The sequence below is a fragment of the Pleurodeles waltl genome, chromosome 4_1 (genome assembly GCF_031143425.1).
Source record: "Pleurodeles waltl isolate 20211129_DDA chromosome 4_1, aPleWal1.hap1.20221129, whole genome shotgun sequence".
Taxonomy (NCBI): domain Eukaryota; kingdom Metazoa; phylum Chordata; class Amphibia; order Caudata; family Salamandridae; genus Pleurodeles; species Pleurodeles waltl.
In genome coordinates, this window is record NC_090442.1 from 243565177 (window position 1) to 243589662 (window position 24486).

Consider the following 24486-nt stretch of genomic DNA (forward strand, 5'->3'; position numbering starts at 1 on the left):
CTCCCGCCTGGCTGTTGCCGGCTACCGCTGTGATGAGGGTTGTTTCCGCCCTGTCTTTTGGTGTGGTACATTGGCTGTCTATGGGAGTTCTCACCGCCATGGTCATAATTTGGCAGTAATTACTGCCTTGCTGTTGGTGGTATTACCGTCACTTTATCTCTCACTGCCAAGGTCATAATTAGGGCCATAGTGTTCAGATTCTACTGCAAGCGGGGTGATAAATTTGGCGATGGCGTCTCTAAGGCCCGTTCTTGGTCCTGTTAGTCTGTACGCGAGGTTGCCTTTAACGGTGGTGTTAGCGTTGATGTGGAGCTGCAATTCGTGTGTTCCATAATCGACGTGGTGTCGTTGGTAATGATGCATGTGATTGATTCCTTGTGTATGATGGTGATGCCCCCTCTGAGTCTGTTGGTGCGGTCACGGAGATTCATCTTGTAGCCGCTAGGGGTTGCTATGGCGATGTCTGGGGCCGATGAAGGGCCCAGGCACAAACCAGGGTATATGGTGTAACAGTGACTGTTAGAAATGGGGTCTTTGGTTGACAGTCAGGTTACCCCCTGTTCAAGCAAAGACCCTCACTCTAGTCAGGGTAAAAGAGAATCACCCTCAGCTAACCCCTGCTTACCCCCTTGGTAGCTTGGCAGAGCAGTAGGCTTAACTTCAGAGTGCTAGGTGTAAAGTATTTGTACCAACACACACAGTAACTTAATGAAAACACTACAAAATGACACAACACAGGTTTAGAAAAATAGGAAATATTTATCTAAACAAAACAAGACCAAAACGACAAAAATCCACCATACACAAGTCAAGTTATTAATTAAAAATCAAAAAGAGTCTTTAAGTAGTTTTAAAAACACACTAGCGCTGCTAGAGTGAAAATGTACCTGGTGCGCGTCAAAAATAACCCCGCACGGGCGGGTGTGCGTCAAAAATAACTCCGCACGGCGGTGCACGAGTCGAAAATCCAGCCGCACGATGATCCGAAAATCCCACCGCGCAGGTTGCGATCTCCCAGCCTCCGTCAGCGATGCTGCGCGTCGTTTCTCCTGCTCCGTGCGTCGATTTTTCGGTCGCGTTTCCTGCGAGCGTCGTTTCTCAGCTGCGGAGCCGGCGGCGCGTCGTTTTTTCAGCCGCAGATCGGATTCGCGTCAATCTTTTCCCCGCACGGCGCTCTGTGCGTCGATTTTCTTGTCTTTAGGCTGCCAGCTTCTCCTTTCAGGGTCCCAGGAACTGGATGGGCACCACAGGGCAGAGTAGGAGTCTCTCCAGAGACTCCAGGTGCTGGCAGAGAGAAGTCTTTGCTGTCCCTGAGACTTCAAACAACAGGAGGCAAGCTCTAGATCAAGCCCTTGGAGATTTCTTCTCAAGATGGAAGGCACACAAAGTCCAGTCTTTGCCCTCTTACTCTGGCAGAAGCAGCAACTGCAGGATAGCTCCACAAAGCACAGTCACAGGCAGGGCAGCTCTTCTTCCTCAGCTATTCAGCTCTTCCCCAGGCAGAGGTTCCTCTTGGTTCCAGAAGTGTTTCTAAAGTCTGTAGATTTGGGTGCCCTTCTTATACCCATTTTAGTCTTTGAAGTCACCTTTCTTCAAAGGGGACTCACACCTACTTGTGAAATCCTGCCTTGCCCAGGCAAGGCCTCAGACACATACCAGGGGGTTGGAGCCGGCATTGTTAGAGGCAGGCACAGTCCTTTCAGATGAGAGTGAGCACTCCACCCCTCCCTCCTAGCAGAGATGGCTAATCAAGAAATGCAGGTTACACCCCAGCTCCCTTTGTGTCACTGTCTGTTGTGAGGTGAAAAACAACCAACTGTCAAACTGACCCAGACAGGGAATCCACAAACAAGGCAGAGTCACAGAATGGTTTAAGCAAGAAAATGCTCACTTTCTAAAAGTGGCATTTTCAAACGCACAATCTTAAAATCAACTTTACTAAAAGATGTATTTTTAAATTGTGAGTTCAGGGACCCCAAACTCCACATGTCCATCTACTCTCTAGGGGAATCTACACTTTAATAATATTTAAAGGTAGCCCCCATATTATCCTATGAGAGAGACAGGCTTTGCAACAGTGAAAAACGAAATTGGCAGTATTTCACTGTCAGGACATATAAACCACATTACTATATGTCCTACCTTATCCATACACTGCACCCTGCCCTTGGGGCTACCTAGGGCCTACCTTAGGGGTGCCTTACATGTAAGAAAAGGGAAGGTTTAGACCTGGCAAGTGGGTACACTTGCCAAGTCTAATTTACAGTGTAAAAATACACACACAGACACTGCAGTGGCAGGTCTGAGACATGATTACAGAGCTACTTATGTGGGTGGCACAACCAGTGCTGCAGGCCCACTAGTAGTATTTGATTTACAGGCCCTGGGCACCTCTAGTGCACTTTACTAGGGACTTAACAGTAAAACAAATATGCCAATCATGGAGAGCCAATTACGTACACATTTTAAACAGGAGCACTTGCACTTTAGCACTGGTTAGCAGTGGTAAAGTGCCCAGAGTAACAAAAACAATAAAATCAGAGACCAGCACACATCAACAACCTGGGGAACAGAGGCAAAAAGTTAAGGGAGACCACGCCAAGGATGAAAAGTCTAACAGTGACCATGAGGCATACGACCTGGGCAGCTTTATACTTTTTCTTCCTGACGTCGCCGGGGTAACCATTCAGACCCATTGTTAGGAGGTATGTTTTAAGAACACCCCCGGGTCAACTGTGTGAGATGGGTTGTACCACCCACAACATAACAAGGACCTCGAGTAGAGCCAGACATTTGACTTGAGTGTCCATAGGCTCTCCAGCCTCTATGCGTGTACCACAGTACCAGTTCTAAGATTTTTAGGGCACGGGGCAGAAAGGGAATGTATGAGGCCCCTCTAATTTTCATACACATTCAGGGCCATTGGAATCTCAATAGATGTCTCTGCTCATGAAGCTGCTTTAAGCAGACCCCTCCTTGGCTGCAGTCCTTCCCTCTTAGCCACCTACAAGCACCTATTAACAGCTCATAAAGGCCTGAAGGTTGCTCATCACAAGATGCCAGGGAGCTAAACAGCAGGACATTAGTCTTGTGGGGTGGGGGATTTTGTGCGTGCCTAATTGCAGGATAAACCTGCAGAATGTGTTCCGTTGCAACGGTAACCAGCCCCCCTCTTCTGAGCTCAATTGCAAGGAGACACCTTTTGTGCCATACTGGTGCGGGGCCCCATGTTAGTGGGCTGAGGGGGGGAGGGCAACTGCCCACAATGCCTATGCCTAGCGCCGGACCTGCAGTGCCGTGCTTTACAACTACGGATCTTTCACGTTTCCCATGTCCATGCATTGGCTGCCTGCAGATCCAGCCCAGTCGTTTCTTTTCATTCACTGGTTTTGTAGTCCTGTTTATCATATCAAATCTTTCAAATGCTTTACTTAATTAGATTTGAAACAGTTTGTAGTAAACCGTTTTAAAATATAAATGGGAAATGTGTGTTGACATGCAGGTCTATAGGATTTTATCTTGTACATAAAATATTAATTCATACATTTATAAAATCCGGACTACAAGTCGTAGAATGCCCAGCAATAAACCTGAACCGAACTGCTGTGTAAACTGACCTAAACAAGAGGTTTTAAGAGCGTAGCAGTTATAAGCTACTCACGAAGGGAGCTGAGACACTTGAGGGCGCTGCAATTATTCGTTTTCAACGAAGTTAAGTTTGAAGCAAAGCTGCAACAAAGGTCCTACCCCTTTTCAGTGCCGATCCATTTTGAACTTTGTATTCAAATTCACCGAGTTTCAGCAATAATTTGCGAGAGTCGCGTCAAGCACACTGTCGTTCGCAGAGCAAGTGAGCTTGATGGGGCAGTGGCAGGCAGTAGATGGATATTTGTGGCTGGACAGTCTTGCAGAAATGGTAAGCGCACAATTTCTGCTCTTGCGAACTGTATACTATCCCTCATTCTTGCAGGGTGCAACCCGCACAAACCAATTTTTCCCACAGAACTGGAAATAACAGATCAATTGTGCGTGATCTAGCCCAATCTAGCAACACTAAACTGGAACAATACACGTCAGAGAGGGAAGCTTCAACTGGCCAATCAGAATATGGGACAATAAACTAATGAGCCAATGAGAATCTAGCTTTGTTGTGGACTTCGGGAAGTAACCTACTTACAATGAAAGGCGGCTTTGCATGCAGTCCTCCTGTTTTGGAGCCTCTCGCTGAGAGTCATAGGTAAGTGTGAGTTGTATTGAAAACGTGGCTGTGGTTGCTCGTCTCCGTTTGTGTAAATTCACAGAACTACAACTTGAAGGTTTCCATAATCTTCCCGTATGTCAGCCTGTGGGCGAACTGGCATGTATAAACATTTTTAATTTGTATGAGGAGTACGATTTTGTTAGTTATAAATGAGGATTAGCAGTTGACCCCCTATGGGCACAGTGTTCCAGCTCTTGACTATTCTTTTAAGAATCATTATTTTGAGGTGTTAGATCGACAAGAGCCACACCGTGACTTCACACTCCACCGTCCAATATGTTTAACATGGAGTCACCTGCAAATCTTTATCACTAGTTAAAGTAGTATCAGTTTATGGTTGGAAATTTGATTTCCAGGCAGCGAGGGGCCACGCCCCCCCACCTTTTGCCCCTCATGAAGAGTGCCTGTCATACTGAGCAATGGTCAGTCTGACAGACACTGTTCATTTTCAGCTCAGGCAGCCAGGAGCTAGACGCAGACTCATGACTGCCTGAGCAGAACTTTGCTGGGCTGTAGAGGTCCCAGCTCCTATGGGCTTAGACCCAGGTGCTTCAGGTTTAAGCCCTGAAGCGCCCAGGGTGAGTGTCAACCAGTGACACCTCATTACAGAGTGGGGAGGGGTCAGAAGTCTCACTGACCCCATCCCACTCTATGATAAGTTGGGACTGCTGCCTTCCCCCATTGGCTGACCTAAGGTCACCCAGAGATGGAAGGCAGCTGGCCCAACCCTCCTGGGACCTCGGAGCTGAATGTTGATGAGTGTTGTGAATGGATGTGCATTTATGTGTGAATGAATGAGTGTGTGTGCTTCCTGCCTCCCTCCTAAAATTACCGGCTGTCACTGTGTCCAGGAGACAAAAGCGTAAGTGTTTCCCCTAACATATTAGTTAGAGGTGAGTAAGCCTCTGAAATATCGAGCCAGGCTCGAGCCTGGCACCTGGCTCAGCTCGTGGTTATATTAAAGCCTTGAGCCCATAACGAGCTGCGCTTTCTCTACCTTGGATGTGCAGCCTTGGGATCAGTGCTGCTGGTTGTTTGACTGGGGAGTGAGGTTCGAGTTTCAGTGTCGACTCAGTATAGTGTTTCTGGCCAAATCACTTAATCTCACCAGGCATAATGTAACTAGTGCTCATGTGAAGCGCTTGGTCTTTGGGTCGGGTTTCCACTGTTTGTAACAAGCATTTGCAATGCAGTGGATTTCGCGTTTGCTCAAGTTTAAGCTATTAGCGTTGTAAATTCCTAACTGGAATTTTCTTGCAACACAAACTGAAAATAAAAAGTAAAACAGTTGACATAAGCGAGCCGATTTGAAGCGCCACAGCTGCCATGAGCGTGTGCATGAAGGAGAGAGACAAAAGGAAAAAGAAGTCTGCTCGCAGTCAAAGTTATTGGCAAAAGTGCAATTATCCATGTAACAGGGTCGATGGCCAAGGTGGTAACAAAACCGCCCCAGGGAGGAACAAACGTAAAGCAGTAACCAATGACAACAAAGGATTTTTGAAAGGCAAGCCCATGAACAAGTAATCGTGATGGGCGTGCAGCGGGCATGGTTAAAAGCCCATATACATAACAATACGGCGGAAAAGCGGTGCTTGCACGCAGCTATGCACCTAAAAACTGCAATAAGAGGTAAAGCAAAACCGTGATATAAGGAAAAACAGATACCCCGAGCCACTTTATTATGCGATTGTGCGGCCTACGGGATTTTCGCATGATTACCGATTTACAGCATGAGCCATCATCCTCTGCATAATATGCAGATTTTAACAAAAAAGTTTCTATTGCAATCCGTTCAGAAGTTGCTAAAAAAGTCACATGTTGCCAGTGGAAGGCTCTTTGCAAACTTTTACTGGTCAGCTTTCTGTAGCTTATTGCTTTTATTTGGGTGCTAAGTTGGTACTAAAGAGGTGCAACCAATGTCCAGACAGTTAACAAGTTTAACAAGCATTCCCAATACAATAGGTCTCACATTGGCTTGGGTTAGAGCTATTGGAGTTGTAAATGCAAAACTGGATTTTTCTTGCTACATAAATTGGTCAACCCTGCTGCATAATTTGGTCCTCTCTGCCACCTAAGTCCAGTGGCGCTGCATATAACTCAAGCACTTCCATTTACCTTCTTCCTCTATTTTCAGCAACAAATTAAAATATTGCCATTATTTCTTCTTTTATATTATTATTTTGGGGTTCTCCCCTATCCTAGTGTCGGGGCCCAGAGATGACCTAGACAGAAAGAGCACATAGTGCTGTGAGTTATGGGTAAAAATGTTTTGTAAAAGGAATGCCCCGCAAAGCATTATGGGGCGAGTTTCTGAGTGCAGCAAATATTATAGTATGATGACTTTAGTGCTCAGAACAGCCTCTAGAGGACCCTATAAAATCGTATTTGTAAGAAACAAGGTCATGTAAGCATACAGTCAGCCCCTGGAGGGCATAAAAACATGAAAACAAAATGGCAGAAAGTAATACATTGTAACTATATGTACAGCCCCTAGAGGGCGTAGTGCTTTACATATTTTCAGGCTTAGTAGACCTACTACAACACTATTACAAACAAGGCCCTTAAAACACAAACTACTCACAGCTGCAAAACAAAAGTTCCAGCCATTAGAGAACTTATAAAGACACTGAATGGTGGGAGAGGTTACTTTTTTTGGGTCCCGCCCAACATAGTGTGGGGACCTATAGAGGACCTAGACAGAAAGATCACGTTGTACTGAATGTTTTGAGGGGGGTCCTATTGTCATAGGACCACCACACGGTGAGTTATGGGCAAACATGTTTTGTCAATGGAATGCCCCGAAAAGTTTGCAAGTGCAGCGAATATTGTAGTATCTTGATTGTAATGCTCAGAACAGCCCCTAAAAGACACCATAATAAAACAAAAAAGCATTTGTAAGAAACACGGTTATGTAACCATATAGTCCATCTCTAGAGGGCCTAACGACATGAAAACAGAATGGCAGAAAGTAATGCATTGTAACCATACATGCAGCCCCTAGATGGTGCAGTGCCTTACACATTTTCTATCCTAGGAGGCCTATTGTGTATTTTTCAATTGCTAAACTTGTTCTTAAGTAGTGGTCTTGTAAAACGCCCCTCAGTATGAGTTTGTGCTATATGAAACTTCACCCATGTAACACACTCCTTCAATCGAGTTTGTGCAATATTAACCTTTTAAAAATAAAAAATAAAACGCCCTCCAGCATGCAGCCTTTTTGTGCAGACAACACAAAGAAAGATTTGCATGCCCAAAACAAGGAAAAGGAAGAAACAGCATTCGGCCACGCAACGCGAAGTGGCGAGGCAAAAGAAAAGAATAGTGCGCTGCACTAAACTATATGGCTGATCATGCAATACTTCATGCAACAGTCAGTCTCCAAGGCAGTAACAAAGCAACCTCATGGGGAGACAAACGTAAAGCATTTACCTGTGAAATCAAGGGAATTTGGAAAGGCAGGTGTAGTATGGGGAAGCGGGAAAGATGAGTTCCTCACACGCAAAGAGTGGGTAATCCAAGTGTGAAGTTTATTGTAAGTCCACTGCAGGCATACACATCTGATCTGGCTGAAGGTCAGTCTAGCAATGCCCCCCAGGGATCCAGAACCTCTTCAGAGAGATTCTGTTTGCCCAACGATATAGAACTACTCACTTGAATATAAACAATGAGTAAGGAAAGGTAGGAACTAAGAAAGAAACAACAAGCACAGGTAAATACAATTATAAGAATAAGATACCATATGCTACATCATCTTCCCCCTCCACAAAGCAAAAGGAAGACAATGAAGCACAGGTAAATACAATTATACACAGGTAAATACAATTATAAGAATAAGATACATGCTTGGTAGCTGGATCATTTTGTGTGTGATTAGACATCCTGTCTTCAATATTAGTAGAACTGTTGATGAATCCGGCACTAGAACTGGTATCATCTTCACGTCCAGCATAGACTTGTTTGAAAATGTCAGCTTGCGAAGAGGAAATCGGAACAATGGAGTTTTTGTTCCACCACCCCTTGACATCCAGCAACACAGCAGATTTCAAAACTCTTAAAACTTTAACAGGTAACGAATATTTTGATGCACCTTTGGGTACCCTACACGGTTTCTTAATCAATACCCAGTCATTCACACTAACCATCACTTCACTCACATTTTTCCTAGAAACCTAATCACGCTTCTGGACAAATTGTTTCTCCGAAACTTTCTGTTTCAGCTTTTTAACATCAACATTCACACCCTTGTGGAAGGAGGCCATCCATGAAGGTGTTAATTTAGATCTAGATTCCCTCCCTCTGAGTAACACAAAAGGCGAAAAACCTGTGGTGGAATGCAGAGTATTCAAATATGCCCATAATTTCTCATTTAAAAATTCTTTCACATTGCAGTTGGTTGCAATGGCTGTTTGAATCCCCTCTTTAAGAATCCGATTAGCTCTCTCCACAAGTCCGTTAGAAGTTGGACTGTACAAAGCCACACATGAGTGTTTTATGTTAAATTTGAGCAAGAAGTTTTCTATTTTGCTGGAGATGAACTGTACACCATTGTCAGTAACAATGTTGGACGGTGGGCCTTCCAAAAAAAATAGAGATGATAAAAATGAAATAACAGATTCTGTGTCAGCATGTTCCACAAAAGTGTAGTATATCCATTTTTAAAAATAATCAATGGCAACAATCATGTGTCTCATATTTCTAGGCAGGAGATTGAAAGGACCTGAAAAATCTATAGCAATACTTTCCCAAGCGCCATTGGGTAAAGGAATATTGTGCAAAGGTTCATTATGGCACTTCCAATGCTTATCAGATACTACACAAAAATTACACTGGTCCCCAAAATTCGATACTTGTTTGTCAAGACATGGCCACCAGTACTTTTCCTTTAACCTTTTACAAGTAGCTGAAATACCTAAATTCCCCTCATGAGCAGCCTTTATAAGCAAAGGCCTCAAATCGTAAGGGGGAATACAAACAGGGCCTCTCATACACACACCGTTCTCACACGACAATTCAGCAGCTAGTTGGCGGTAGGTGTTAAGTTCCCCACTGAAATTCTGATTTTTAGGCCAACATTGAGTAACATGAAACATCACCTCTGATAAAACAGAATCTCTTGACATCGCAGAAATCCAATCCTGCTCAGAAAATAAACCTTTGGAAACTGAAACCACGTCTACAGCACCAATTACACACTCCGTGTCTTCATGCTCAGTATCAGACAGGGGTAAAGGCAACCTGGAGAGGCAATCCGCCCTAACATTTTTCCCTCCAGGAAGGTATCTTACCTCTAAGTTGAACTCTTGCAACTTGGACAACAGTCTTACTAATCTTGACGAGGCCTTACCTAAGCCATTCCCATCCATTAGGAATACAAGTGGCTTGTGATCCGTGTACAGTGTACAGGCCATACCCCAAATATAGGTCTTAAACGTACATACTGCCCAGACGCAGGCTAGGGCCTCCCTCTCAATGGTGCTGTAGTTGATCTCAGCTTCTGAGAGAGATCTTGACGCAAAAGCGATAGTGTGTTGTTGTCCATCCACCCATTGGCCAAAGACTGCCCCCAAGCATTTCATACTAGCATCCACCGCTACAAAGGATTTAGCTGAGGGTATAAACGGCTTCAAAGCCGGAGCAGACAGTACTAGTTTTTTAATAGCGTTAAATGCTGCCATCACTTGTTCACCCCATTCAAACTTACTGCCTTTCTTCAACAGATTTCTAAGGGGTTGTACTATCATTGCGTAACCATCAACGAACCTTGAATAGTATTCACAAAGACATCGTTATTCGATGGGCAAGGCGCATTTGTGATAGCTTCCAGGTTTCCCTGTTTGGGTTTAATGCCATCAGAAGAAATAGAGTGTCCTAAGTATTCTACACTCTGAACCAAAAATTTACACTTCTCTCTCTTGATCGTGATACCACAATCTTTGAGTATAGAGAACACTGTCTAAAATAATAATATGTTCTTTCATGTCTTTAGTGTGAATCAAAATGTCATCCTGAAAGGCACATACGTTCTCAAAATCGCCAAACAAGGAATCCATTAATTTTTAAAAAACACTCGCCGCAGAAGCTATTCCAAAAGGAAGTCTAAGATATTTATGTGCCCCAAAAGGAGTCACAAAAGTAGTGAGTTCCTGAGAATCTAAACTAAGAGCAATCTGATGATATGCAGAGTGTAAGTCAATAGTGGAGAAAAATTTTGAGGTGCCCAAACTAGCAATCATCTCTTGTATACGAGGAAGGGGATGACAGTCAATGATAATATTTTTATTCAATGATCTTAAATCCACGCATAACCTCAAATCCCCATTCCTCTTCTTAGTGAGAACAATGGACGAAACCCACTCAGAGGAGTCTGTGGGGGTTATGATGCCGTCTTTGACCAGTTTCTCCAAGAGATCTTTGAGTTGCCCTTTCACAGAGATAGGAATATGTCTTACCTTATGTGAAACGAGAACAGCTCCATCCTTAAGTCTGATACAATGTTCAAAACCCTTGACAACTCCAATTACATCAGCAAATACCTCAGGGTATTTCATTGTAAAAGACTGAGATGTTGGTAACAGGTAAACTGATTTCTGATTCTTCTATAGGCATTTCTCCTAAGACTATGGGATTGTCAAAGCCGGGACGTAATACAATGCCCAACTTCGCAAGATCTTTCCATCCTATGATATCTCTGCCATCCACTGCCACGTATATTTTGGTCATTGTGCTTCTTCCTAAAAATAGATAAAAAGGACAAAAAATACCCCAAGAGCTCAATGTCATGATCTCCGAAAGCTTTGGGACTAATGTCAGCATCATTCAATACTTTCATAGTTGGCCAGTATCTGCGGTAAGTGACCTCTGCAATAATGGTGACAGGTGAACCAGAGTCAGCCATGACAGAAATTTCAACTGAGTCAATAACTGCTTGACAGATGGGTCCCTTGATATTTCTAACAGTGGCAATATCCACTGTTAGAACGACATTAGATGGATTAGTAGTACAGTCGTCTACTCCATCATCTGACTGTTCACCTTTGGAGTACACATTTTTACTCTCCTGCTATTGCCACTAGGTTTGTAAGAATGGTTAGGCTGCCTGCAAACAACTTGAAAATGACAAATTGTTTGACATTTTAAGCATTTCTTGCCAACTGGTTGTTGTTTAAGTGATTGCGTGACCCACAGCGGAAACACAGTGATGTGTTCTTATTAAATTTTGTAGTTCTATCCTTAATATAGTTAACTTCAGAGTTTTCTATTAACTGATTAACCCCTACATTATCTGTGTGTCCTGATACTACTTTAGAGGTAACAATGGATCTCTCAACAGGTTTAGCTATGTCTAATGTTTCCTCTAAGGAAGGATTGCGACACGCTAATAACCGTTCTTGAATTTTTTTTTAATAACAGTGGAACACAACCTGGTCTCTAATATGTATGTCTACATGAGAGCCATAATCACATCTCGCAGCCAGCACACGCAAATTAGCCACAAATTAATCCACTGTCTCATCCATAGACTGCTTGCACATTGCAAAATTGAACCTTTCTAATAAAACATTGTATTCATCTGAGAACTGCTTCCCAATTCTTTCTTTCGCTTCATTATAAACATTCCATATTGCAGTGTCACCACCACTTTTATTTGGTGGAGGAATAATAGGCAAATTGTCAAAAACACGCTGCCCGGCCACACCTAGATGATTAAATAGGAGGGCCAACTTCCTGGTGGGAGGAAAGTCATTAGCATCAATTGCAACCAAGTAATTTTCAAAAATCCTTATCCATTCTTTCCATTTAATGTCCGGTTTTCCGCTTTTGGTTAAGAAAGGTGGAGGCTGAACTACTAGATTACTGGTCGCCATAATTATGATGACAAAATAAAGTCAAAGGTGGAGTAGAGATGCCTTGTAAATGAATTCAGGCCCAAATTCTTAAAGCCAAGAACACTTTCTCCGCTAAGATTGCTGTTGAAGCAACACTAATGTTCTTGTTGGAGAAGTTGCTTTAAATATAAATATGTTCTCTTATATTATTATATTTTTTAAAATGATGTTTCAAAACAATTTTCTCCTCACTTACACAAATCCCTGCACGATGTAACAAAACGCGCGTCTTAAACGAGCGCTTTGTTGCTGAAAAGCTATAACTTAAATCCTACGCGCGTTTCGTCTGCTAGGTGACCAGTTTCGAAAGCTCGGAAGCATAGCGTCGCACGTAGACGTCTCCGTTTCCAAGGCAACCACGTTGGTACTGATACAACGTGCGACGTCGTTACGTAGCCAACCAAACTGCGGCGTGTGACGACAGACGCTCCAGGACGAGGCAGACTGTTGAGGGAAGTGACTCACGCGCTGGTGGCTCACGCGCGGAGAATCAAAAGGAAACGATCCTCGCGCCTTCAAAACAAGTAAGATAAACGCCAGAAACCAAACAAGGCGTATTAAAAGTAAACGCTGTGCAAACTTTACGTGCAGAGTGCTGACGATCGCGATGAGCCAAATTCCAATATGTATATGCTGGTCGGTGGACTCGTTGACTCCGTGTCAACTCCAAACTGCTCCGTAGTATTTTTTTCCACACAAAATCCTCACCCCAATCCTGGTACCAAAGATGTAGTATGGGGAAGCAGGAAAGATGAATTCCTCACATGCAAAGAGTGGGTAATCCAAGTGTGAAGTTTATTGTAAGTCCACGGCAGGCATACGCATCTGATCTGGCTGAAGGTCAGTCTAGCAATGCCCCCCAGGGATCCAGAACCTCTTCAGAGAGATTCTGTTTGCCCAACGATATAGAACTAATCACTTGAATATAAACAATGAGTAAGGAAAGGTAGGAACTAAGAAAGAAACAACAAGCACAGGTAAATACAATTATAAGAATAAGATACCATATGCTACAGCAGGCCAAGGAACAAATGAAAGTGATGGGTGTTGCGCAAGGCCACAGATGTACATTACAAAATGTCGAGAGACAGCACATGCATACTGCCTAGGCTCGAGCTAAAAAGAGCTGCCAAAAGGAAGGCCCTTACCAACTATGTTGATGGTTACTTTTAACATTCTATGGGACCATCATGGTTTCGTTTGGCTAAATCCATAATTTATATGCCTGACTCAGGATGTAACGAGCTGCATTCCCATCATTGCATGCATGAAATCATCTACCCAACTTTGAGAGGCTAAATACTTGGAGACAGGATTACCACCTCGCTCCACATCACTGCGGACACTGTTGCCACTCGTTTGGTGTCATAGGAACACCTAGTACATCTTAAGTGTGGTGTGTGGTAGCTGTACTCTGCTGTTGAAATGATAGGGCTAATCCACCTGATATGAGTGATTTGTAGGAGGAAGTTCAGGACTACAAATAGTGCCCGTGATTACATGGAGGATGGTGCCCAGGGCAGGCTCAAATATCTTTTCTTTGGCAACTGCCACAAGTTCTGCAGCCATTCCACCCCTCTTCTTCTGAGGGGAAACACTCATGAAACTTATATACGTTTAATTTCAGTTATACTCTTCGAATAACAATTAATTCACTCACCAAACCAAAAAGAATGAAACCTGTGTGAAGGACCAAATAATGTTTAATTACACTGCAATTTCCTTCTATTAACACAGAAAGGTCAAGTACAGGACAAACGTACACCAAAAAGCTATTTAACAAATGCATTGCATTCACAAGAAGAACTGGTGTGTAATGGTAAAAATAATATGATTAGAAGAATACTCGTTTATGCAGCAGAATTTAGCTGTAATCAATGTTTAAGTTTTAACAAGACTCCTGCACAGCGAAAGCCTTTCCGAGGCGCCACAGCTGGACCAGTTTAGCAGACAATATGGGGCTTAAAAAAAGTCAATATGAAATAAAAATGATACATAGAAAAATACATCAGTCATCTTATTTACGTGTATACTTCACTCATTATAAAACCAATTAGAGCCTAAGCTCGGTGCCCAGTTACACTTACCTTTAGCATGCAAGCCTCAATCGACGTCTCCCTCATGTTTACCAATCCCATGAAAAGCACTGCAAACTGCAGATTGTTTGCATTGTGTAATACTTGAAAGCGGCATGGAGAGCGAAGGGGAGAAACAACAGAAAAGCTTGAACAAAAAAAAAAAAAAAAAAAATTGTCCAGAAACCATTTGTAAAAGACGAATGTTAATAGTAGTTGGCTGGTGCTATCGAGGAGGGCTTATCACCAGAAAAGGCATGACATATGCATACATTTGACAAATAAAATCAGGGGGATTTTAAAAGGCAGTCTCAAGAATGAAAGTGATGGGCGTGACATGGGATTGGTTAAAGATCACAACAGGTCTGAAGCGCTTGCGCGCGCCCTAAAAATGACATAAGAATTTCACAAACTGTGCAGCATAATTTGCCTTTTCTTGTCACATAATTAACTCAACCCTGCTGCATAATTTGGCCCTCTCCTGCTGCATTTTTCCATTGGGCCCGCAGATACCCATTTACTGGCTGATTTCGAACGAAGGGTAAAAAGCCTGTATAAATCCTACATCTCTAGGATCCGATCCTGACTATTGGTTCTGCTCTCCATGCTGATTTTTCAGTCTCACCCACCTTGCTGTTTTTACTGTTTTTCACAGATAAATACAGACAGAAAATCATGTACTGTCGTGTCTGTATTCATTTTTTAAATGTGGACAAAAACATGTATTAGGTTGTTTTATGAGTTATTCTAAATTATGTCATTCATGACTGCTAAGCCAATAACTCTGTAAATTAACAGGCAAAGGGATTTAAAAAAGGACATTTTAGTAATGAGGCATAAACAGCAGTATATGTAAGCACAATTTCGATTTTAAAATGTGCATGCGTTCATATGTGTTCTGATTTATCACCTGTTGGTGTTTCACTGCTGAAACTTATTAGACATGCAAGTTAGAGTGTACACTTACCAGTAAACAAATATGGCAATATACTACTTTCAGCGTTTTATTTTTTTATTTTATTTTTTTACAAAACCCAAATTAAATATAAATACAGATAAAATTAGGAAAAAATAAATCTGGATAAATACAAAGAAAATGTCAAACAACTTAAATACCTTGAAACTGGGAGGCCTAATTATGATATTCATATTTATTAGCATAAAATTGTGGTTATGTTTTTTCTGGCACACCGTGTACATACCAGGAAGATCTGAGATAATTGCAGTAACTAGGTTAGCTGCAAAAAGGCTACAAGTAAACATTTTCACCCTACATGCAAACAATATTGCTAGGATGATTTTTAAAGCCTAAATTGTCTTTTTAATAGCCTTTATTTCAATACTTCAGTGCAAGTCAACAGGAAATTAATTCCTACTTCACTGTTCCCAAATGATGCCATGTGCGTACTGTGTTGTTTTCATTACCCAGTTATTGAATGTCATGCTTAAGCGAAGTCAACAACCAGGCTTTGAAGCTGGAGCACCAGCAAACACAGGTGCCATTCTTGCACTACTGCAACTGTATCCCCTGTCATTCACAGGAAATCACAATCTGGTGTCAGCCCTGATTGTTCTTGCAGCACCTGTTCTCACATTGAGCATATACCTTTGGATAGGGAGGGGTTTGAACTGGAAGGTGGTAGTGGAGAATGACAGGGTGCCAGATAATTGTTATTGTTATTAATAAGGGGGGGGTGAATAGATGGCATCGTTGAAGGTGGGAGGATTTTGCCAGCGGGTGGAGGAGTGGGTGTTAGGACATTGCAACAAAGCAGTGACACTAATTTGACACAACACTGGGTATAAGGGAAGGTTGTGTTTTTATTTTCTCAGTATCATGAAAATAAGTTTTCTGTCAAATGTCCACGGCAAGAAGAACTTCTTTCTTCAGATAACATGTCTAAGGATTTGGAGATCGTCTTCTCTCCTCGGTTTCTTGGCGGTGACCCTCAGGAGAATAATAAAGGAGTCTGAGAGATCATTTCTCATCCCTCTATCTTAATCCACCACCAACACCCTTGTGCTTTCCTCGGTGTTCGTTTGAGTGGCTGTTCTTTCTTTTGTTATCCCACCTCCCTCCCTCTAACAGACACTGACAACCTCAATAGGGATAGGACTCCTCAGCCCTCTTACTCCGTTCCCCCTTATAAGCATGCAAAAACAGGTGACCCCCCTACACTTGCCTTAAGCTGCAACTCGGGAGTCGAGTCGTGGCGCTCAGGTCCCCATGGCCTCTCTTCCGGTCATAGATCCTGGTTTCCACTGGGCTTGGCTCTTCCCTTCTTAGATGGCTATTGGCGGTCCCGGCCTCCAGCTCCTCATTTCATGCCTTCCATGATTCCCCGTCTCTGGTGGTTCCGTCGGTCTTGTCCTCCCTCTCTGGCTCTGGTATTTTTGCTTCTTCCTTTTCATTTTCCAAATGTTCCTGTTAACACAGCTGTTCCGCCTGAACTACAGGTGTCTCGCTTCTCCCCCTGATGCCTGAATTACTGAGTAGGCCAATGGTATCCCTGCAGTCGGGTATGCTGCCTGTCTTTTCTGATAGACTTCCCATGGCCGCCAAGTTGGAATCCCAGTCACTGATCCTCTCCCTCAGGATTGGCCCGTGGGGCCGAGAAATAGCTGCATCCCTGGACAAATAATCCACATGGGGAAGGGAGAGACCTCTTTGATGAAGTACCTAGAAGGAGAAGGGTTGGAGAGCTAAAAACCCACCTCAGTTCACAAAGGTTGGTGTCTTTTATGTCTGGCCAACCATAATAAGGGAGCATGATCAGTATACAGCAGACACTGCTGATCCGATAAATAGTATTACCAGGCCTCAATGGCCCATTTCATGGCCAGAAACTCTTTCTCAATTGTAGCGTAACAAAGCTCTCTGGGGCACAGTTTTCTGTTGATATATGGAATGGAATGTAATTGGTCCTTTTCATCTGGTTTAGACAAAACAGATCCCAAACCCCTACCAGAGGCGTCTGTTTGTAATACAAAGGGTTTTGAGTAGTCGGGACACATCAAGACAGGTCCGTCATATAAGAGGTTTTCGAGCTGGTCAAAACTTGTCTGGTGCACCGTACTCCAGTTATTAATAGCTGGGTTATGTATTTTTCAGTAAGTCTGTAAGTGGGGCAGCGAGCTGTGAGAAGTGGGGGAATGTCTGCAATACCCCTCTAGCCCCAGGAAGGATCGTACTGCTCTTTTTGGTAAGATGATAGGGAATATTCTTGATGGCCTGCACTTTGTCGGGCTAAGGGCCAATTTTTCCCCTTTGTATAGTGTAACACAGTTATTGAATGGAGTCAGTAGCAAGAACGCATTTCTTTTGTTTTAGTGTGAGACCAGTGTCTTTTAGGGAGGAGAGAACAGCTGATAAATGCAGTAATTATAAAGGCTGGGAGGAACCAAACACCACAGCGTTGTCCAGGTATGCCGCAGCATACTGACGGTGTGGGCATACATTTTTGTCCATAATGTGGCTGAGGATCCAGGTAAGCCGGGGAAAAGGCAATTTGGAGGGCCTGAGTAGTTGTGCATAACATGGCAGGATGTTCAGGAGGGTCATCATCATTTTGTTCTCTCCACTGCTTTAGGAAGTTTAAATGATATACTTGTCCCTGTTTACCTCTGTGTGGAACTGAGACCTTATAGGTGACGGGGCTTACCTGTTGGAGGACTTCATAGAGTCCTCACCAATGTGCTAGAAATGTATTGTCAGAGGAGAGAAGTAATAGTAACACCTTATCCCCAACAGAAAGATGTTGTAATCTGCTGTTTTTATTGTACTCCTTCTCTTGACTTTCTTGTGCTCGTTCCGAGTTTATGTATATCTCTTCCCATAACTTCTGTACATTCTCTTTCACAGTAGATGCGTACTGCAAGAGTTCGCACCCCTCATCCTCCTCCTCCCATTGTTCAGTGGCCATATTAAGCAGCATACATGTTTATTTGCTAAAGAAAAGTTCATAGGGTGAAAATCCAGTGGCGCTCTGTACATGAATGTGTATAGTGAACAGAACCAAGAGAAGCTTTTTTTTAATTTTTATTTTGTATCCCAATCTCTTCCTGTATCCAGCAGACCCTTTTCTTAATAGGGTCTTTATGGTATGGTTATATCTCTCCACCAAACCATCAGTTTGTGGGTGATATAGAGGTATACCGGAGTGTGTAGATGGTGTTTGCCTAGCACCTTACAAATCTGGGACATCAATTGAGACATTAATGGTGTACCCTGATCTGTTAGAAGTTCTCTAGGAAATCCTACTCTGGAAAAAAAAAAAATAATCATAGCCAGGCCCGCCACCTGTGTAGTTATGCTAGTTAAGGGCACTGCCTCTAGATACCTACTGGCATAGTCAACCAGTACTGGATATATTTATATCCCCTTGATGATGACAAAAGAGGTCCTACCAAGTCCATCCCTACTCAGTAAAAGGATATATCTATTAAAGGTAGAGGTCATAGGGGTCCTTTGCCTCCCATTGGGGTATTGACTAACTGACACCGTTCACAGCAAGCACAGTATTTTCGTAAGTGAGAAAGAAACCCAGCAACATCTCCTTAATAAATACCCCTCAGTCGTCTCACAGATGTAGTGACTTTCCCCTTCCTGGCAGTGAGCAAGATGTAATACTTGTTTGCGAAAAGAAAGTCGGACAACCAGTCAGTCAGTCAAACTACTTTATTTTGGTTAGTTAAAACCATAAAAGTGCACACAGAATTAAAATGCATATCCCATGTTCAAAAAAGAATAAAAAGCATAGGTAAGTACAAAATAAAACCACTTTACAATGTAAAAACAATTGAGGATACAATTAATGATCCACGGTTTAACACAGCAGTTCTCCTCTTCAACCTAATAGCAGCACCCAAAAAGTTCACCACACTGAAACAATCATAAGGACAAGATAACATTTGAAGATTAATCAGAGCTGCTCTAGCTTGTCAAAAAACTTTGTGTTTCAGTAATGGGTCTATAAAATGTTGTTAAATGGAACAATAGTGATCGCACAGCAACATAAAGTGCTAAGTGTCCTGGCTAGAAAAAATTATCACAAGAGCATGGGCCCAGCTCGTCAACCTTATGCCATCCTTGAGGTTCAGCAGGTAGGCAATAAAGTAAATTCAGCCTGAATCTAGTTATTAAAAAGCTGTGTTAGGGAAGTTATAGTCACAATTAGATAGGGCTCCATAGGTAATGCAGATTTAACAAGACTGTAGGCCCATACCGAGGGTTTGAGAAGCTCACTTGCTTCTCTCTCCGCACACTGCTTACTAGGTCTGGGACCCATTAACATTATCTGAGAGTAAGTAAAATTGGTAGTCAAATCCATTGAGGTCATAAAATCAATAATAGAGTTAAATAATCTTTGGAGTTCTATGGCAGTTCTTGCTACTAGCACAGCATCGTCTGCATACAGAAGCGCAGTTATTAACTGAGTACCCGCATGGGGAATGTCTTTGCAGGTGGAGCTCAAAGCTGGACCCAATAGCGTATAGTGTTTAACTAGAAGTGCGCCCAGTACACACCCTTGTCTTATGCCCCTAAGGAGCTTTATGGAAGAAAAAAGAGACCCCACATGATTATATGTCACGGCTACAGAGAGATCCCTGTGAAGGTCATGCAAAAATTACACTATGTTGTGATCCAATCTCATATTAATCGTCAGCCCCACAATTTTGATCTATTTACCCGGTCAAATGCCACAGTAAGGTCCATAAAGGCCAGGTGTAATGACCCTTTTTTAGCAATGATTAATGCACTGATCAATGGTGCCTTTCCCAAGCCCGAAACTATATTTTAAATGAATAATAATGTTTTGCTGCTCTAACCAATCTGACATCTTAGTGAGTATCACTCTACCTAAAACCTTGACTAATGAGTTGATGAGAGGTTTTGGCTCATAGCATCTTGGATCTTACATTGCCCCTTTAAAAACAAAAAACAAAAAAAACTGTGAGTATGATAAACTGAGACCAAGTAGAGGTTAGACTGATCTTACGTGTTGCATTAAAAACATGGGTTAAAATTTTAGACCAGAGTGGGAGATTTGATTTATAAAGATCAACAGGGACTCCATCAGGGCAGGGCTGTTTATTATTTGGCATAGCTAAAATAGCCTCTTCTTCATTAAAAAAAACAGCTCGTTGTAGCTTCCAGCAAAAGATGAAGCTGCACAAGAATCCTCAGTGACTGGGTTATCATAAATACACTGAAAGTGTGTTACCCATGTATCAGCTGGAACAATACAATCAATGGCACTGTTGTACTCCACCCCACCTCCACTCCCCTCACCGCCCCAAAAAAAAAGATTGATTTAACAATCTCCCAGAACCTGGCACTGTTTCTCAATGTGTCCCATCTCTAACAACTCATTCCAGGCTACAGTTTTAATTTCTTTTTTCTAGGCTTCTAGGGTTTGTTTGCAGGATTTCCTACATTTTGTTGTATAGGCCTTGTCCTGGGGGATGCCTTTTAAGACTTTTAACAAAGTTTGGTGGGCCACTGTGCACTTGTGGTCAAATCACCTCTCCCACTTGTCTTTAATTTACCTACAGGTCTTGAAAGGCAGTTGACAATCTGATTACAAATCCTATAGAAAGCATTTAAACTGACTTCTTCCTTGGTGGAATCATCTAGACAAGAGGTGAATTTATCTCCACATGCATTAAATAACCCCTTAAAAAGTGGTCAGGCAAGACCTTGCTCCATTTCAGTCTACAAGCCTGATCCTGCAGGGAGATGTCAAGATTACTTTATCCCACTACTTAATACTCTTTGTGGTTTCTAAAATGGAACCACTTAACAACACTAGACAGAACAAACTGAGCCAAGTAAGCAGAAATAACTATAAAATCAATAGTTGTATTCAGGCCTTTGCCAATAAACGTCGGGGTAGTATCCACACCCTTGTCAACCCTGGTGTGAACAAGATTAAAATCTGAAATAATGCCTACAAGCAGTGCCTCTTGTGTATGCTCAAAATAGGTACTTGAATGAAATTCTGGGTCATGAATGTGTCATCCCCTCTGACATAAATGCAAATTGAAATCACCTAGCAGGATAACCGAATATGGAGTATTCTGTATCGCCCCAGACAAATCTAAAAAAGACTTTAGGATGTCCAGGTGATCGTTTGGATGAGCCCTCACAAATGAATTCTAAAAATTGATTATATGTGATTTAGTTTTAAAAGTTATCTGAACTGCTGATAAGTTTCTAGAGCCTGTTTTGAGTTTCTGGTGGTTGCCTTTAATTGTTAGAGTAATAAGAGTTTGTAGCCACCCTTAGCCCTACCCGAAAGGGAGAGAATGGCGGGCTCACAATAACCTATTTACCCACCATAAAAAAGTAGTCACAGATTCCCAGGTCTCTCATAAACCCACTGTTTGATGGTCTTTTAAATATTGAGCCATCTTTTGTCCTCCCGCTTGTTATTTAACCCAGCTATAGTCCAACTGATGATATTCAACTGATTTGACTGGGTGGGGTACTGAGTTACAGAGTGTCGGAATAAGGGGCCTCTCGGTAGCCTCACAGACCATAGCATAAAGAGTTGAAATATGGACTAGGGTTAGTCAGTTGTTTGAATCAAGGCGACTCAGTGGAAGAAATCTGTCAGCTGTTGAAATTGAGGCCTCCTAACTCTGACACCCTCTCTAAGTGCTCTCTGACAACAAAACTGATGTGGTCCAGGCAAACCATTTTCCTGGGGGGATAAAAAAAAAAAAAGTAAATCTCTACTACCCCTTGAGTGAAAGTTTGATCCCGAGTAGAACAGCTTCCCAGCTATTTTGGGTTGATTGAAATTGAAGACAATACAGTCCCCCACTTTAGTTTTCTTGCCAGGGCTAACCCACCCACCAGTCTAACCATGTTATTATACCAATGTTTGGATTTGTGGATAAGTTCTGAGGTAGACTCCAAAATGCCATCTTTTAGTGGGGAAACCCCTACGAGAACGGCAACTAAGGGAGGGGTTGCTGGAGGGAGGTGTAATTTAGCCAAGCAACCCTCCCTATCTACAGGGTCAAAAGAACCAGGAGTAGGGTCCCTAAATGTAATCTTAGGGGAGAAACAAACAAGGTCCTTCCAGGCAACTAGTTCTGAAAGAAAGGAGGCCCTATACCATCTAAGTTTGAGAAAGGGGCCGGGAAGTTGTTTAGAGAATTGGGCAGGTTCCCACCATAGTTAATATCCCTTACAGCCTCTACAGGCTTTGGTTGGGCAGTTATGCCATGTGAGGGCCTATTGCAACCACATGGAACACTGTATCTGGCTTGGGAAACACTAGACAGTGAGACTGGGGGACCATCCCCCAAATCTTTTAAAGAAAGCTTTACCTCCGTAATTGAGGATTCAAGTAAAGACAGGTTCCCCAACATCTCAAAGATATTACATAGCAATCCCATAATCTTCTCATAAGAGGCTAAAACCAGAGGTTCAATTAATAAATGGAGTTGCTTCTCAAGACCAGTAACAAGGATTGAGTCCACCAAATTGTCCCCCAAGTTATCAATAGTTTGAGATGATCTTTGCCTGTGTCTAGGTGACGAGACAGTTTGTTGTTTGAAAGGGAAACATGACCCTCGGGACCAGGAGGGTTTGGGACCCTTTTCTTTCTTAAGAAGAGACAAATGTCCACCCCAACAGTTAGTAATCTTGAACTGAGATCACTAGAGACAGGCTCCACGAGAGAGTTAAATTCAGTTGCTTGACCCCCACTCTGCCCTCCTAACATTCTGAAAAGGTGTCGGGCAGGACATTAACGGCCCCCAAACCCAATCTTTCTTCTGCTCACTGTGAGGGCCTATTTACGAGTTCGGCAGATGGGAACGCCCGAATGGGAGGTTGCTGCCATGCTGGCTACCTTTCACCAGGGCCCATTACAAGTTTCCCACTGGGCTTATGGTCGGAAACCCAAGATTTCTGCTTGCCAGCCCAGCGGGAAAGTTGTGGCAGCATTGTCGTAATCGAGCCAGCGGCAATGCTGCTGCTGTAGGGTGCACCAGCACTGGTGCACAGCAGACCGTGATCAGTGCAAGGGTGCTGGGCAGGGGGACTTCTGCACTGCCCATGCCAAGTAACCCGACTACTTCCTAACTAACATAAGGTGTTTCCTGGAAGACATCGGTGCCCATTGCTTCATTCCTAGCCTCTATCACCATTTGATGGAAATGTTCGTGATCTGTCCCAATTATCATCTCTTCCTCCAAATGGGGTACTACTACTCCTACCTCCATGTTAACCACACATTCTTCTGTTGTAGCAATACCTGGGCCACTGGGGTTTTGTGCCAACTCCCTTGTACTCTGGGGATCAATGGTATGCACTCCATGGGAGTCGATACATTTGGGTGTTGCCTTAACCATGCTCTGGTAGCAGAGGGGGGAGCCTCTAGAAATTATTTTAAGTACGTTTTTCAACTATTTCCATTGTCTGCTGAGATCTTGGCTACGGAAGAACTGTGCTCTCGGGTTGTCACTAGACCCTTTTCATTTCCAAAACTTGGCTCTGTAATATTCTGCATCACAGCTGAGGTGTTCAGGATAGCCCTTTTAACTTCTTCATATGAAGTAATGCCTGAAGGGTTGGTCGCTTGTTGCGCCAATTGTAATTTCCCAGACAAAAGGGGGGTTGATATATTGGCCCTACTGCTCCTGGGGCCAGGAAGCTGTAGGTGCCACCCTCTCAAAGTTAATATTATTATTATTATTATTATTATTTTTTACACTCCGGATCCTTGATGGGTTGAATTTTCTGGAATACTGAGCTAAGCACATTCGGGTGTACTTCAGAATGTACAAGGGCATCCGTGAGCTTTAGGATTTGCCCGTCCGCTAACTGTTTAACCATATCCTCAATAGTGATCTGCTGTGACATGTTCAAGGCTGCCAGATCCCACTTCTGACACCACTGTAAGAAAGCAGTGATGCTAATTTGACACCACACTGGGTATAAGGGATGATTGTTTTTGTTTTCTCAGTATCATGGAAATAAGTTATCTGTCAAATGTCCACGCCAAGAAGAACGTCTTTGTTTCTTTCTTTCTTCAGATACCTCGTCTAGGGGTTTGGAGATCACATTCTTTCCTGCGTTTCTTGGCGATGACCCTTGAGAGAATAATTAATAAAGGAGTCTGAGAGATCAATTCTTGTCCCTCTATCTTAATCCATCACCAACACCCTTGTTTCACTCCGTGTTCGTTTTAATGGCTGTGCTGTCTTGTGTTCTCCCACCTCCCTCCCTCTAACAGACACTGACACC

The 24486-nt window shown here is 42.9% G+C and overlaps 1 protein-coding gene across 7 annotated transcripts in view; it reads left to right on the forward strand.

The window, feature by feature from the left end:
• Positions 1–4115: 4115 nt before the first annotated feature.
• The window catches only part of CDPF1 (cysteine rich DPF motif domain containing 1), a 183796-nt gene continuing 163425 nt past the window's right edge, over positions 4116–24486 (forward strand). For 2 of the 7 annotated variants that reach the window (XM_069228239.1, XM_069228238.1), the window contains exon 1: positions 4170–4237. Coding sequence is in view for 1 of the 7 variants with exons in the window: in XM_069228244.1 (XP_069084345.1) it covers positions 4179–4237 (59 nt within the window). In the remaining 6 variants the exon portion in view is untranslated. Of the gene's footprint in view, positions 4238–5104; positions 5124–24486 lie in introns of those variants that run through there. The other 5 variants (XM_069228242.1, XM_069228236.1, XM_069228244.1 and 2 more) reach the window with 5 other exon arrangements.